Source organism: Barbatula barbatula (assembly GCF_947034865.1).
Source record: "Barbatula barbatula genome assembly, chromosome: 13".
Lineage (NCBI taxonomy): Eukaryota > Metazoa > Chordata > Actinopteri > Cypriniformes > Nemacheilidae > Barbatula > Barbatula barbatula.
In genome coordinates this window covers 21,059,570-21,077,254 of record NC_136776.1, presented here as the reverse complement: position 1 = coordinate 21,077,254, position 17,685 = coordinate 21,059,570, and the positions used below count along the sequence as shown (strand labels likewise).

At 39.7% G+C, this 17,685-nt stretch overlaps 1 protein-coding gene across 2 annotated transcripts in view; it reads right to left on the bottom strand.

Annotated features, from left to right (window-relative positions):
- Positions 1-1,890: 1,890 nt before the first annotated feature.
- zranb3 (zinc finger, RAN-binding domain containing 3) overlaps positions 1,891-17,685 on the bottom strand; it is a 40,958-nt gene continuing 25,163 nt past the window's right edge. For both annotated transcript variants that reach the window (XM_079470650.1, XM_079470649.1), the window contains exons 11-21: positions 16,641-16,820; positions 16,027-16,191; positions 14,879-15,281; positions 11,370-11,564; positions 10,150-10,256; positions 8,284-8,385; positions 7,980-8,122; positions 7,014-7,151; positions 4,714-5,053; positions 2,807-2,938; positions 1,891-2,442 (exon numbers count right to left, since the gene is read on the bottom strand). In XM_079470650.1, coding sequence (XP_079326776.1) covers positions 2,344-2,442; positions 2,807-2,938; positions 4,714-5,053; positions 7,014-7,151; positions 7,980-8,122; positions 8,284-8,385; positions 10,150-10,256; positions 11,370-11,564; positions 14,879-15,281; positions 16,027-16,191; positions 16,641-16,820 — 2,004 coding nt within the window. In that variant the 3' untranslated portion in view covers positions 1,891-2,343. The remainder of the gene's footprint in view (positions 2,443-2,806; positions 2,939-4,713; positions 5,054-7,013; positions 7,152-7,979; positions 8,123-8,283; positions 8,386-10,149; positions 10,257-11,369; positions 11,565-14,878; positions 15,282-16,026; positions 16,192-16,640; positions 16,821-17,685) is intronic.

The following is a 17,685-nucleotide window of genomic DNA, read 5'->3' as shown; positions in this document are numbered from 1 at the left end:
AACACAGTTCAAATTTTGCGCAAATCTGTAATGGAAACCTGGCTAGAGACGTAATAAGCAACAACGTTTTTAAGTCGTACGAACTATTTTAACGATTGTACGTAAAACTAGGGCAAACCTTTTTGTTTGCACTTTTTTACACTAAATTTAATTCAAATTAGTTGGATACATGATATCCCATAACGCGACAAAATGCAAAAATGTTTACCATCTTAGTCTTAACTAAGCTACAGCCATGCGTCTAATGCATTTTATACAAAATCAATATTTGCTTATTTCCCCCCTGAATATTTTAATATAGCCATTTTCCTGCCAAAACAGGTGTGTAAAAATCACATCTGTCTCGAGGTGCTAAACTTGTCGACTTCGAACGTAATTTTCACGTGGAAAACTTTTATTTTAAAACCTGCGAATTGCGTTGGGTTATGAGTGTCTGGAGAATCATGATGTTCTTTGACTTCTTTAGCACCTCCGAGTCTAATTCTGTTCAGGTGCGAAGAACGTTCGAGCGTGTGAATTAGTGAAGCACAGGAAACAAAGTCAGGAACACCTTCCCGTCTGCCACGGTTTAAATAAAGATGTTCTTCTAACATCTAGTTTTATTGAATACCCATCCGGTTCTCTATTAAGTAACAGAGACTGATTTAAGAGTAACAAGGCCAAACGTCCAATCGCAGACGATTCCCCGTCCTTGAATCCCCGTTTTTGATCTTTACTGCGTTTGGTATTACAGCTTCAGTGTAAAGTGTTACCCACTGGTGTCAATCACATGTGAATTTACTCGATAGTGAACGAAATGTTGATTTCTGAGCTATATCTGAGCTAAGATAGCACTGCATCGTACATTATTCAAGTCAGCGTGAAAACTGACTTATGTAAACTGACGCATAGCTAACCTTCAAATATTAGTTTTGTCTTTTAATAATAGTGTTTGATAAAGTTAATAAATATAAAATGTGTATAAAATATAAAAAATAAGTATATAAGGATAGAAAAAGCAAGAATAAGTATATAGTTAAAAAATCTATAAAATAAATCAATATTATAATTATATATATATGTATGCATTTTACAAAAACCCAGATAGCACAGGTATGTCTATAAGATGTCTGCTTAAGATCTGAAAAACATCTGCTGTGTATGAACGTCTTTATATACATTTCAAATAACAAACATCTTACAGACTTCTGACGTCTAAGAGGAGAAAACAATGAAAAAATGTCTTGCAGATGTAAACGCACACATCAAATATAGGTCTCCCAGATGTATGTACGCCATCAGAGAAAGATGAATTTTAAATATCTACCGTATTCTCTAAAACTCGTGTCGCTTGTTCTACTTTGTTCTCCGGTGTTTCAGTATGAATGATTCGGTCAGATGGTAATGCTTCTGACACCCGAGCGTTCTGTACATGGATTATAAGGAGCTCATTTGTCTGCTACCATCACTGTTAAGATTGCCGAGTTGTAAAAATATCCTCAGCAATGTGCACCGATCGGGTCTGTTGCCGTGGTGACGAGAGAAATACCCCCCCCACACACTTTATTGAGTTTACTCGAGAGATGCGGATTGAAATAACACAAAGTTTTGGTGCAGCGCAATTTCTGCGACACGTAAAACATCACAGATCACTGGATTTAAAGCTCAACGGCCCGTTAACATTCCCGTTAATGAAAAATACAAAGAATTGACATATTTTACATATTCAAAATGTATATACTGTGCGCTGGCACTCATGTATAAGTTAATATTGGGCCAAAATGCTTGTATACTCTTTTCTTTAAAGGCCTTAATTTTGTTTCATGAAGTGTGTCTAGGGAATGACCCGAGTATGCAGAAAACGCATAAAGTGAGAGGTAGTGTGTAGGAGACACAGAGAGAGACATGAAAGAAAGCCATTATATAATGCTTTTATTTTTCTAAATTATACACGTCTTCAAAAATTGCATGAGAACGGACTCAAAAACTATTAATGTGCGATCTCTAACAGATTCAATCTGTGAAATATTTGTATCCCAGGCTTGGTTTTTCAAATGTGCAGCTTCAGATTCACACCTGGGTCGCCCGTAAAAGCATCACAAGCGTGCCAACTACTAAGCCACGGCTCAGTTTATGAGCTCTATGCTTGCATTACGGTTTATTAATTTGTTCTCTGTTGTATATTACTTGTGCACATCAAATACAAGCATTAACCTGAATGTCACGTGACTGTCATCTACTACAGATGTTTGTTAATAGCGCCGTTAGCACGTAGCGAACAGGCAGGTCGTTTCCAAGGCAACAGTTGCATATCCAATCTACATTTTCTTGCTTTTCACTTGAGGTTTATACTACAAGATGGTCTTATTTCTTTACGAAGAACCGTGTGATGTCAGACGCCAGTTTGGAAGCGGCGTGGTCTCGCTTCATTTGTCCTCTCTCTTTGGCCTGTTGCGCAGTCCTCTGTAAAAGAAACGGTTTACGAAGTCACTAAATATGACAATTGTCTTGCATATTCGCATTTCACAAACAAACCTGCGGCTTAATAACATTCAATTGTACTCTATACTATTCAAATATTTACGATTTTGTGTTCACATACTTAAGTAACTACGCATGCTTGAATTGGTGTGTTGTGTTTCTCAGCAAAGCCTCTAGGGGGCTCTACACCACGAACTATCTAGTCATCATCTATGTTACATTTTTCGCCTAATTTATTTCAGCTATCGAAGGACGTTTTTAACCCATCTAGTTGGATGGCAAAAGTATTGTCAATAGCAGTACGTTCTGCGTCAGTCCTACGCTGAGTGCGGATGAGATGCGTTACCATGCGATGACAGACGGTGCAGAGCGTTTGAAGGTTCTCCATTGTGCACTGGCCTCCTCCTTTGTAAACTGGGTTGATATGATCCACCTGCCAGAATTGGCCTTCCGCCGGATTCTGAATCATTTCATTGAGCTGAAATACACAGATTATATATACAAATATTAGTCCAAATTAAAATAGATTTTTTTGAACCAATACATGTATTACAATTAAAACCAGTTCATACTAGGGGTTTAAATATTTATCTATCAAAATATTGCAATACAAAAATGTAAGATATGTATTGCAGAACTATGACAAATCTGTTCATTTTAATGGCCACAAAATTGTTAGCTTTTCTCCTTTCTTAATATTGTTTAAATGCGTTCTTTTTTATTTACATACACAAGTTTCCATTAAACCCGTTTTATAAAAAGCTTTATGTACAACAAAAATGTTACTGAAAATGGTTGAAAATTTTATGTATAAAATGTTTTAAATAGTTTGTTAAAACTTTGTGATACTATCAGAAGCCAGTATCGTACAAGCTACCCTAGATCATATACTACAAAATAATTTAAAATGGAGTACACCACCCTTGGAAAGCAGAACCACACAAAGCGATTGTTGTTCTGTGTAAAGCTTCTTTTGTTTTCCTTCTTGTATTGAATAGCTACTTTCGATCTTTAGGTAGCCAGTGCTTCCCAGCCCATTGGGAACTGTGGGATATGCAATTCCCAATTCCGCTCGGCAGGTTCTGACAGACCACCGTGGTGAGGGACTCCAGGTGTTTCAAGGGGATTAAAAGCTTCAGTTGAAATAAGCGGTAACTGGAAGTGGAAGAGGCGTTCGGAATGCGAGGAAACCGCAGCCAAAGCGTTGGCATTTCAGTCGGAGGCTGTTTTTAGACTCGCCGTCTCCAAGGAAACGGCTGTGCTAGGAATCAATGGTCTCCCTCCCTCTCAAAAGAGTTGAGCCAATAATTATCCTAAACCTCTTAGGAGCCCCGAGGGTCGCATCGGACGATAGCCCCCGAGTACTACAGCAGCAAGTCGTCGATAAGTTGACGCAACAAAAAATCCAAACGTGCACTTTCAAACAGGCATCCTAATATCGATACATGAAAACGCAAAGTAAAACGTGCGAACATTTCTCCGTAACAAACCGTCGTGTGTATGACAGTGGACTTTCGTGTGTTGGGGGCACTTAAAGCGTGTTATCGATCACAGCGCAGATGCTCGGGGCTCTAACAGAAAAGCCAAACAAAAATCAAACCCGCACCTTGTTGCAATGCACGGTGGGAAAAATCAATGCCAATCTGACGGACCGGGCGTTCTGTTAACGCTGGATTCTCAGGAGAGGACTGCTGGTGTTTGTGTGTGTGTGTTTGTTGGTGATGGACACTACGAGAGCAGTTTTTTCTGTGTGTGTGATACGGTGAACAGCGTTGATAACTCTATAGAGGAAGTCAGAGAGCAGACGCCCAAGGCCGCCAGTGGTTATTGCTTCTGCAAACTAAAGAGGCCGTCTTTATCTTTTTCAATAAGCAATATTTTTTTCAATAAACCGCCGGCGTCGACTTGCTCTCGAATGTTAGAGATAATTTCGACTAATGCGCTTTTGGAAACGACTAATGCGCTGTAGGGAAAAAACTGCGGCCGACCGCTCAAGACTGAAATTAGTCCTTGTCGAAAGGCTAATGCAAATACGACGAAGAGAACTTCTTTAAAAGAAGGTATTAAGGCCAATAAGCAGGAATTAGTTTTGGGGTGAATTTCAGGACAAAGATAGGTCTCGGTTAATGACAAAATTACACAAATGGTTACATTTTAGAGATTTTCTCAAACGTATGTAGTGATTACTATTGTCTTCGGGCTAAACAAATATAAAAAAAGGTTGTTTGCACCGTTTGCGATTTACCGACTCGCCTGTTTCAAAGGAAGTTGTGCCAACCAGGTATTATCCAACATCTCCTTGCGGTGTGTACGCGGGGCGTCTCGGACCTGCAGGTACAGCTGGTGGGCGTTTAGTCCGCAGTGCTGACACACACCCTGTTCCGTCTCCAGAACGCGGGCGCGCATGTAGCCCTGATTGGAGCGCAGCTGGAAGTCCTCCATGCAGTCAGGGCTGCAGAAGCCTCCCGCCCAGCCGCAGTGATTTCCGCTGGGCTTCTGGCAGGACAAACACAGGGGCGTCCCTGCTGAGTCCAGGGCTTGCAGGTAGCCGGATTCAGAGTCCGTCTGGATACACGCCGAGCTCTGGACTTCTCTGCGGACACACGCACAAGAATTTCATTTTGACATTTCTGAAAAAGAGGTGCGAGTGGTGTGAATGCCAGTGCAAAACAAAACATTTTCTGTGATTGTTTTGGCAAAATCAACGGTTTAGGATAAATCATTTATTAAAGTTTAGTCAAACTAGAACTATTAAAACAGTTAATTGAAATCAAATTAAATGATGTCCTAAAAATAACTGAAAACAAAAAGTGAGGCACTAAAGAATAAACTCTAATTAATACTAATATTACTAATAAATAAATAAAAGCCTAAATAAGACTTAAGTGAAATTAAAACTATTTTAACTTGTGTCCAAATAAAAACGTATAAATCATTTAAAAGAAACAAAAAATAAAATGCAAAAATAGAATGAATATAAAATGAATCTTTATTAATATAAAAAATATTTAAAGAAGCTCATTAAAAATATAAATTAAGCTGAAAACAAAACTATAATTCTGACCGTCTCCGATCTGGACGCATTGCTTTTATGTCAATCAGACCAAGTGGGCGAGACCAGATCTGACCATTTCTTCATTTAGCAGATGCTTTTCCCCAAAATGAGATCAAACGAAAGCAATGTTTACATGGAAGACTAGAACTGAAGATTCGATTTTTATTCATATTTAGAAATATATAGATTTCTTTTGCATAGATTTTACTCCAATAATGAAAAGTCTGGCATTGGGTCGTTGCATCTGACAAATCCAAGAAAGCATCCGAGCATCCTTCTGTTGTGACCGATATCAAATCCACCATTTCTTATATACAGGTAATCAAGCGTATGCGTGTTGTCTCGTACTAACTTGACTAAACTTCGTCGGAAAAGGTACGTTGTACACCACAAAACCAGCCCTTACGTTTCTCACAGTATTCTCGATCAATTCTCACTCCAACTCCCTCTCTCCTCCGTTTCTTTCTCTCCATCTCCTAAAAATATCCAGCCCCAGACAGCGCTCAGTACGTCGCAATTTTTTCCTCCTGCGGTTTCCATGGCGACGCTGCGGCACTCGCATATGTGTGTGCGCGTGCGGATTAAGCCCTTATCCTCTGCACTAAGCATTCTTCGGCACAATTCATACACACACACGCATATCCCGGGGTTTACAAGGTTAACCGTTAGCTACTACACGTAATTACATGCGGAAATGCACTTTGGAAATAAATTGTCGCTCGGCGTGCAATATTTTGTCCAGGGCCGATGCAAATTCAAAATAGATATATATGTGTCTGTGTCAGCTTCAGTCCCCGCCCTGACTGCGGGGAAAAGTAATTTGATGATCCGAAGCCAAGTGAAAATATATATATATTCGTTTTCATTTTTGGATTGGATACACCTGGGGTAGCAGCCGTCGCAGTTTGGAGTTTGTCGAGATGAAGAGAAGTCGCACTGAGGGATTGAGCGAGAGACTGAGAGATCTCATCGTAGACGTTCAAAGTCTTTTTCTTTTTACATACAAACAAGTGTGAGAGGAAACAGCTGTGGCACATGATCAAAAACCTGTACCGTATCTGACGGGCGTGTGTGTTGATGACTTCATCAGATGAGAGTTATTCCGTCTCTATTACGCCAAAGTGGCGTTATTGGGATTTTATTCAGAATGTGGTTTGTTTGTGTGTGTGTGGCCACTTCATCCAAACCTCACGGAGACGCATCTCTCCACCATGTGATTTGTGTCGTAAAAGGCTGTTGAGATAACACTTGATGCAAGCAGGTCCGTCTTTCGTTGTTTGAAGGATTCTACATTCGAAACACCCACCGTGTCCTCCGTGCTCTTTAGAATTGTGGGGATGAAACAATTAAAACCTTTTTTGCTCGCCCACATGGACGCCGAGTGTTTTTTTAGCCCACGTTTCCAAGTGCCCACCCACACACACTTGATTGCATTTTACAGGAATTAGCTAACGTACAAGGTCCATTCGTTTGTGTTTGTGCATATCTGGGCTCGAACCTGTCGGTTTGGTCAGCAGGTTTGGATGTTGAGCTTCTTTTAGGGATGAAACTGTCCTTGGTGAGGATGCGGATAGCTCCACCCTCTTTCTGGGCAACGGCGATGGAGGTCTGAGCTACGTCGTGTTTAGAAAGATACCTGAAATGGATCAGAGATTCAAGAGTTTTATTGAGTAACTGCGAGTGAGAACATCGTGCTATTATAATTACAGTACAGTGTCTTCTATGGTACGACATGGCAGAGCTGATGTTTGTGTAACAGAACAGTAAACTTACACAAAGTTATGCGTAGGAACGTCCTCAAATAAAACTGAGCACAACATGTATGCCACAAAAGAACAAAACATCAGCTACAACGGCTCATAGCAAAAATAACTGGTAATAAAATGAATGAAACAAATAAATAAAGCAATAAGATACCCAAAATGCTTAAAATGTTTTACTAAACAAATGAAAATACTAAAATAGCTGCCAAGGAACAAAACAATTAGTTCAAATTTAAAAAATAAATTACTAAAAACATTAAAATACAAAAATTGCTGACAAGAAACAAAATAATTAATAAAACGAATACTAATGATAAAAAAGCCGAGAAGGATAAACAATGATTAAAAATGAATTATTTCTAAACCTTAAAACTACTGATGGGAAACAAAAATAATTTTAAATGAAAAATGAATGACAAAAAGACAAAAAAGAAATGTACTAAAAGCTGACAAGAAAAATGCATTTAAATAATTAAAAGAAGAATTAGTACTAAAACAAAAATAACTAAAACAAATACAAAAATTTAATAATTTAACAAGCAAAATAATAATACAAATAATTGATAAAACAAAAGCATTCAAATATAATAAGAATGAACAAAATGATGTGAGTGTAAAAATGGGTTGAGATAATGTGATTGACACTCATGTGATGCAGACCCCGCCCACCTCTTCAGCCGTGATGTGTGTTGTGCTCTTGCCTGGAGGTGCTGCTGTGTCGTCGCTGTGAGTGTGTGAGCTCCTCCAGGAGGAGAATGGGGCTGTGAAAGACTCTTCCGCTCTTCCTCACCATCCTCTGTCTCATCGCAGCGAGAGAGCTCCACTCGCGCACAAAACGCACAATCTGACAACGCACACATCCTAGAACTTAGACATGTTTTAATAATAAAATACTGGTGTTTAAAAGTCATTTTTTTCTCAACGTAGGTGATTTCAGGTTTTATTATAGACAAACAAGGATGCACATAATATCTTATGATGCTTAACTGTGTTACACGCACACACCTGTTTCCTGTTCTCCGTGCGGTTGAATTCTGGTGGCAGTTCGTCCCAATTCTGTAGTTTAATATCCAAAGGAATAAAATTACAGCGAAGCGCGAGTCCATCCTGCAAACACACACAAACAAACGTTTGTTTTTATACGTAGTGGGGACTATTCATAGACTATTGTTCTGTACATTTTTGAATAAACATCATTTAGTTTCTATAATCAATAATCATTCTGAATTATGGGAACTGCTGGCCGTTCTCCACAATGTAGATGTTTGAGACTTTTATTCTGTAAGTAAGAGCCGAAGATGACATCAACTAACCAACTAACTAGCAACAATATTACACTACGTCATATTACGCACGAATGTAAAGCACAAAGACAACGCTAAAGAATGATTATTTTATTTTAGTTGGTTATAGGAAATCAAATACAGATGGCCGATTATAAATATTTTGTACGTAGAAGTAGAAACGACACTTATTATTATTTGTGTTTTGTTTCATAATTAATTTGAGTCAGTATAGTAAGAATCTAACCTAAACCTGGCGGTGTCACTGAAACAGAAAGACAAAAACCACTGAACATCTAAAAGTCCCTTGGGTCTCGCAAGGTCATGACGACAGCAATCCACGCTCGACCCCGCAAAGACGCTCGATACATGGCTGCCAGTTCATTAAAAGACTGCGACACACCAGGTACAGCTCGAGCAGCGTCCCCTAACGCCGTCCACAGGGAGCGACTCAGGCCTTCAGAAAATATTACATTTCCAGCCCACGGCAGGTCTGCGCTCCATATCTTCCTCTGTCTCTCTCAAACTCTGTCATTCATCACGGCTGGGCTGAAATAGCCTCAGGAAGAGCTCTTATTAAAAAACTAACCCGGATAATATTTCTCAATCAAAGTCCATTATGGGCCCTCTGCCTATATCTGCTTCCACTTAATTCAGTTGCAGTGAGGCGCGAGAATTCTGTCTTTATACAAACGAGGGATGCTTGATTTTTGACGCTTTATTCACCCGGCAGATGAAAATTGTGTGTTTGGGGTATGGATCGAGACGATACGAGGGACAAAAGATTAGATTAGATTCAACTTTATTGTCATTACACATATACAAGTACAGTGTAACGAAAAGTCGACGGTAGCGGGTTTGTTTGATCTCAAAGCTGTTTACATTTTTGTAGCTTTATTGAATCTTTTTGCGTTTGGATTTAAAATGATATATTCACAAATGCAAGTTTTCAGATGGGTTTTGTTTTGACAGCGGACATTCTGATGACAGCTGTACGACGGAGACGTTTCATGTCCAAATGTTTGCGATTTAAGGCTCAATAAAGACGAACGGGTTTCTAAAACACAAACTTTATTTTGACTTTTAACATATTCTTGACTTTAAACTTCATTTTAACAGCCAATTTAAATTGACACAACAAACCAAGCTAACAAACATCAACGAGTTGGCTGTTGGATTTATAATCCAAGGTTCGCCGGTGTTTGTTAGCGTTTCTCGCTAACGCTAAATAAAGTTAGAAATACGTTAAATATAAAAATAAATAAAGTTTCAGTGTTTTCGAAAGCTTTTTTGCATACGTATGTTTTCGTTTTATTTTATTGTACTTTTTTATTTTGTTTTACACAGGCCTTCGCCAACTACTCATTCAAACAACCCAAAGCTAGTTGATTTTAAAACACTTTTGTAGGTATCCAAATTGTTTTCTAATGCAATAATGCAATGCAATCCCACAATGCAAGGCAAACCAATCAAACTCGCATTCGGAGCGCATTGTAAAAACGCCCAGAGTGTGTATGTAAATTCACCGTACCATGCAGCTGTATGAAACCCAAACAGTCAGTGATTTGAGTTTTATTGCATGTCGTACCTTGTCATAGATGTAGATCCGGTCCGTGTTTCTGCTGGCGCAGAACTTCAGCCTGTCGAACACCGGAACGGAGTCGTCGGATTGCTCACAACTCTGTTCGTCATTAGCTATGGGAGAGAGAAGAAATAGAGATGAAATGGCAAGGAATTAGATGAAGGGAAAAGGAAAGGATCATTACAGTCTGTACCGGCGGATGATAAAGGTCAGGTGGTACAGAACACAAAATCCCTCTAACGACGCTAACGAAGACTGAAATTCAGGTACGATGTGACCTGAAACGATCCCGCTGTTCTCAAAATCTTGCATCCAAGATTTGCTCCGCACAGCTGTTGTGCATTAATTCGGGTCAGGTTTTCTGTACAGAAACCCCATGAGGCTTAGTTACCAGAACCCTAGCGGCGTCCAAAATAGCCGAGCCGTCGCCGGGCTGACCAATCACACTGTGTTATTAGAGAGCCATTATGTGTACTCTACGCCGGCGAGAGGCCGGAGGTGTGTGTGTGTGCCGTGAAGGTAAGACAAAACCAGCAGTATTAAAAATTGCTATTTTTATAAGAATGACACATGACGACTGCGGCCCGCTATTATACATATTTCACCAGTATGCATTATTAGCCGCAATGACGTTATTGTGAAATCGTTCGTACGTGCTTATTTTTGTTTATAATATACTTGGCCTCATGTCGTTTTCAACCTGTATGATAAAAGAAATTCCCAATGGGTTAATTAAAAAGGTTTTGATTTGCTGTTGTTGACAAAACGAACATTTTCGATTTTTTTTTATTTTTTTTATTCTATTTATTCAAGGTTTATTTCATAGATATTTATTTTATAGTAGCCTACATTTTGAGAAAGAAAAGATTTGAATGCCATCCTTTCCAAAAATTTTATTTAGTGAGACAAATGTCAAATATTAACCATGTACGATGTATGCTAACCATAAACATCTTGGATAGGGTAAACATGTTGATGTATCCAAAATGTATTTTTACATAGTTTTAAATGGCTTGTGACATATATTTACGTGAACTTTGGTCGGAAAACTTACAAAAACATGATCACCATTCAAGTGTTCAAGCAAAACTTGTTCTCCTTACAAAAAAGTAAGCTATATCGATTTGGAGCAACATAAGGGTGGGACTTGAAAGATTTTAAATTGTCTGCACTGTCCCTTTAAGACCCTTCAAGTAATAAAGGGGTGTGTGAGTAGGTGCTCGGACCTGGATCACCACCGGTGTGTGTTCCCGGGGTGGGCTCGTCAACCCCTTCTTGCGTTTCTTGAGACGTGCGCATTTCCACCCCATCGTGATTGGTCCGCTGGCTCGGCCCTGCATGTGGAGTTTGTGGGGTGCTGGGGGCAGCCGGCCCACCTTCGCTGTCTGCGTCAGAGTTGCAGGGTAATGAGGAAGGCGAACCTAAAGGAGAGAGAGGAAGGAGTCTCGTAAATGACACAGCGCTCACATGTGTGGTGACGTTTCGATGGATTGATTCTTAAGACACTGAAGGTATTTTCGTTAATTAGGACCTTCGTGAGGGGTTCGGATATAGACAGGGTGATACCCATAATTCCCCCGTCCGTCCTATGCAAAGGTATCGACACGAGCGACGCTGTTAAAGCCGAGCATGCTGGGAAAAGAACAGATGCTGTCTGTTTTGCGTTTGACTGATTTCCTTCCCTCAAACCAACAGATTCACATCCCCGCCATATGGCGCCACGGGACACGACAAAAAAAAGCACAATGCATGTTTACAAGCCACCCTCGTACCCTTCCGTCTTCTACAGCATTATCTGTCTCGTGTCTGTAGTCTCGCTGTCTCCCTGCGGGGAGGCGATTGTCAGAACGTGACGGGGGACTTCGACCATAATGGCAAAGTTTGACTGCATCAGGCGAAATTGGAGGGCCGAGATTTGTTAGGATGCGAGTTTGATAATTGCGATGTGCTCGCTTCCAGCTGACTGGGGCCGCTAATGAATTTCCACACCTCGCTTCCGCTTGCGTTTCACCTCTCCTCGGTTTCACACCACCCCTTCTTGCTTCGCGTTACCCTTTCTTCCTCTCGTTCTCTCACCCTCTCTTTCTCTGAAAGGTCTCGTATGGATCTTCTGAAATGTCAGCTGAATTTGTGAGAAGGCGAATGAAAGCGCCACTGCTGTGCTGTCTCTTAACGAGCGGCCTCGCCGAAAGAAAGCCAGACAGCGGCTAAAAACATCTCCCGCTGAGCATCTGAACCCTCATCACTGTCTAAAGTGGCCCGCCGCGACACCTTCGTGCCACAGTCCAGTGTGGACGGCTCAAAAGCCGATGTCAATCGGAGGAAATAAAGTGGAGAAAGGAGCACTGTAAATAGCTAAAAGCCCCGAGGAAGATCTAAACTGATGCATTATGGGAGTTTTCCGAAAAATGCTAATAAAATGTACAGTGGATGTTAAAGCTACAATCTGTAACTTGTGCCGCACTGTTTGAAACATAAAATTGCAGGTTACAATACGCACTTATTTTCACGCATCGAAAACCGTACATTGCTTACGAAATTGCACCGACAGCGCAAATGATAAATCATCCTTATGAGCTAACATTGTGAATCGTGTACGAAAAAGAGGAACACTTATTTTTTATGTTCTTGCTCCATATCAGATTTTGTTTTATTTGTAACCCCCCAAAAAAGTTATTGCAGCTATAATTTCTTTTCATAGGTAACACATTCACGACCACGGATGTGTGAAAGTCTAGTGTAAATGCTCAGCAATCATTTCAAAACAAACAAAAAGCAATAAATGTTTATCGAAGTACAAACGGATGCAATTTTATAACCATAAAAAGGAAAATACAAACATAGTAGAGACGTTAAAATAGTAGATAAAACATGATTTGGAGAGCTGTGGACGTGAAGAGATATTGTGGTAGAACAACCATCAACGAAAGAAAAGAAAAAGAGGTAAAGTGGTATTATGGAAGAAATTAAAAAGAGAAATGCATTAAACCATCCGGAGATGATTCCGTACACCCGCATTTGGATCAACGTGCTTCCCCGGCGTCTAGTTCTGATTATGTGTCTGAAAGATACCTGACGTGAAAGTGCAAATCTGGGAATGTGGCGTACCGTAGCTGACGCTTCTAAATCACAGCCTTTCAATATGATCGGTGCATGCATTTGTGTTTAGAAGCTGACAAGATGTTACTGGTAAAATCGGGCTCGTAGACATAACGCAGCAGTTCCACAATTTGCTTTGGGATGTTGGTGTCCTGCCTGAGCTGCGCGGCTGTGTTTTTAACCGCAACGGCGTATAGTAAGAAAGAGGATATTACTCACGACTGGGTTAACAAACAGCGAGGTAAATGTGAAAGAGATCAGTGTTAGATCGGCATTGTTTTAACGTTATGAGTTCTGACGGAGATTGCAACCTTTCACGAGTAGAAAATCATTTAAAACGACAGCGAATTTACATTTTTAGGTTTAATAGAGAATTTAAAGGGCCAGCGTACCCAAAAATGAAAATTCTGCCACAGCTTACCCTCACATCTTTCTAAACCAGTTTGATATGCACGTTTCAAAAAACGTTTTGAAAAATATTACAGTGAAAATTGACGATAAAGTCAAAAGGCTTTGGAATAGGGCTGTCACGATATCAGAATTTAACTACACGGTTATCACGATAAATATCACGGTAACAATATTATTGCGATGTCTTTTAAATTCAAAAATAATAAATATTGCTATCACTCAAATTCGTCTTTAATTGAGTTTATTTTCGGTCACTTGAATCCACGTCGATAGTCACAGCTGTTAATATCACTGCTATTATCAATACTTGTATATTGTGACGGCCCTAGTTTGGAACGATAGTAAATAATGGCAGAATGTTCATTTTTATGGAAAAAACGGTTGGCTTTCAACACATCAGAGCGGGGAAATACACACACGGATAAGACAGCAACAGCTGTCCTGATGTGCGCTTATATCGTGGTTTTTGAGTTTACATCCCCAGCCTGTTGTCAGGGAACGGATTGACGCTTTGATCGATGGCATTGGATTTGATGGCGAAAACAAAGCTTGTGAAGATTTCACAAAGTTTTCCAGCGGTGACGCTGAATGAAAGCGGCATTCTTGATTTGACAGGTGACAAAATCCATTCCGCCTGACTGTGGCCGTGATAATGACTCGTTTTCAATGCGATCTATTTCTGTCTTTCGGCGCGCACGCCTTCTTGTTTCTTCATGGCGTTTCTGCCCGTCTTTCGTTCTGCTTTCTTGCGGAAACTTCTGGAGGGAGACGACACGGGGGAAGAAGGTTTTGACGTGATTTTGCAAAGGATCAGATGTTCTTTTATAAAACCGATCAAACACAGAGGGGTCCAAAAGCCTGAGACCACATTTGAAAATCTGGGATATGAAATCTCTGTTCCAGCATGCCAATAGAAGAAAGTTTTAAGATTTGGAAAAACGTAAACAAAGAAACGCTTTGCCGTGAAATGAATAAATATTTAAGATTTCTAAGTTGTTGAACAAATGAAGCAAATGTGTTGATTCAAAAGGCCAATTTTGTTGCACAAAAGCTCTTGTAAGACATAGAGAAACCATAATTTATTAGAATTTTTTTACTTTGATTTACTAATATAAATATAATTTATTTTTTGTTTGTTTGTTTTATTTCTATTTTAAGAGAAATATCGGAAACTATATTATGACGTCATAACAAAAAACTTTTGTGGACAAATTTCTGACGTCACCTTGCTGTAAGTTTCGCGGGGTCTCGCACATCTCGCATCGAAGCAACAGTCCACTGTTGGAGAAGGTGCAAGATGTACAGCTCCACTTCAGAATGTGTCGCGGCGCCTGCAGTCCCGCGGAGAGCCTGCGTGGGGCGAACAGAGGCGACAGGGGGCTTTTCTTTCCCTTGTGCCGTGACAAGGGGCTAACCTGCTTAAAACGCTTCACCTGTGGGGAAAAGTCCTCGCCCTCATTCGAAACGGTATTCTTGATCTCCGGGGTCCGGTGAGTCTCCGCCCTCTCCATTAACCGAGTGGCCGGAGGGCTGACGGAAGACTGTTGCTCCGTTCTTTTGCGTTTCTTTTCTTGTTTGTCAGAGGGGGAAAAAAACAAGCGGATGTCGTGCTGTTTGTCCCTTTCGAACTGTGGAGGAGAAACAAGCGACAGCAAACGTATTGACAAGTTTTGAAACTTTGTTTAACCTAAAGGTAAATTTGATAGCAGGTTGGCTAAAATATCAGGGGGTATTCCAGAAAGCAGGTTGTGTGACATACCCGGGCAAGTTTGAGGGTTAGTTAATATATTAAGTAATATATTATCATTTAACAGCAATATTACAATTACATTTCCAATCTCACCCATCGCAATTCAGCATTCACGACTAATTTTATAAACTTTATCATTTAAACTTTATAAAAAAAATAATGTAAGCTTGTATTGTTAAACTAAGGCTTAATGTGTTCACATTGAATAGTGTATATACTTTGAATTAGGTTTATTAAAACATTTCCTAATATCACTGGATCTATATGCACAATTTCCAACAGTTAAAGGATGTTAATAGTGACGATTTACATTAAAAAATACTGTATTCCTTCATTTATTTCTGATCCTCAGCCTCCACCTACAGTTTAGTACTGAAAGGCCTTTCTCCAAATTGCAATGAGCCTTTCAGGATAGGCCGTTTCCACCTCTTTAAACATTAGCTAACAAAGTCAAACCAAACAATGAAAATGGACAACGTTAGGCCAATAATTCACGTAATATATCTAGAGTTCAGGGTATAGCTGATGGTACGTTAACCTTGCTTTCTGGAATACACCCCAGATACTCAAGTGTCTGTAGGCCCAGTCTTCATATTCCCAAATTTGTGAAAACTTCTACGTACGTGAGAAAAGAAAAGACCGTCCTTGTCATCTTCAGCATCTCCCGTCGTAGCCTCACTCGGCGTCCACGCCTGCGCAAAGTTCAGAAAGTCCCATTTCTCCCTGTCTCCCTCCTCGGCTTTCAAATACTCCTTCTTGCCGTTCAGAGCGCTGCCTGTTACGGTTTCCTGTCCAATATCATTTGAAAAGAATCTCGACATATGAAAGCAATATTGCATAAGTTGCAAACAGCTGAGTGCTTATTTTACGCTGCAGAACTTGAATATCGTGCTGCCGCTCCCTGTTATTTCAGAACGGGTGAAATGAGGTCTCGCACAACTTGGCTAATGCAATTTCATATTGATTATTTAAAAAAAAAACGTTGAATCTGAGAATGATGTGTACACCAATTCACAAACGGAGGCTTGTAAATTCACAGTGAAACTTTAAAAGAGTTCAAATGCATCGAGCCAGACGGATCTGAAATGGCTGACGCCGTTCGCATGTCAATCCATTTCGGAAATACGTTTTCAATTCAGGAAACAAAAGTGGACCACATCAGCCTTACACACATGTTTAGACCCCTTTAAAGGTAAAATGGGATTTCTGCTTTAAGGTTAGGAGACCGCAGATGTACCTTTCTGTTCAGCATTGCCCACATGACGGTGTCAAAAGTTCCTTTAGCGATCAGGTAGTGGATGTGTACGGTGGTCGTTTGTCCAATACGGTGCGCGCGGTCCTCCGCCTGTTTGATGTGTCCAGGGTTCCAGTAGAGTTCAGCGAAGACCACGTGAGAGGCGGCTGTGAGTGTCAGACCCTAAAGAGAAGCAGAAAGCTTCTTCAGTACTTTTATTTTTCCAATCATACATGTATAAGTACATTATTTTAATAGGCGTATGTGTATGAATAACATTGAATGTTTCTGTGGTTTGGCAATGTAAAGACTATTTTATTCTTTCTCAAGTACTGTATTGTGAGGACTGGGGTTGGAAAAAATGGCTCATTCTCACGAAATCTTCGTTTCAAGATGTCAAACATGAATTTCTTAAAAACGATGCAGATTTTCGTTTGATTCATTAAAAACAAGATATGACATGTTTACAACCATTCATTGCAAAACTTACTGTAAGTTGAACACAATATTGAACTTCTTATTACCGTAACCATGGTCGATCCCATAGCATGTTTTGCTAAAAAAGCAAAGCCATGATGCCTAAGCAAGCATTATCATACATAATAAGACATTAATAGAGTACATTTGAATAGAAAATGATACATGTAAATACATTTTAATGCACAAAACTACCCGTATCGGTAATGAGAATGGAAAAAAGAGAATGTTAAGCTTTTACAAAGAAGAATATAAAGTAACCTGGTAGCCATTTGAATGAAATGTAAACCTAATGTAAATATTTTGAGTCTATGAAAAATGTTACGGATGATGAGAATATGAGTCATGGACACTTCTTTTTTCCACTATGTCTTCATTTTTATTGTACATGAATGTTCTGTCAATTGTTGATTCTGTTTTTATTTTGTCATTCGAGAACATCCAATTGTTTTTGTCCAGAATATTTTAATTTGACTCATTGACACATATAATGCGCTTAGACAAATTGGGAAGCATTACGGCAATGAGAATTGCAGCAGAAAAAGCAATAAAATGCATAAATAGTTAATTC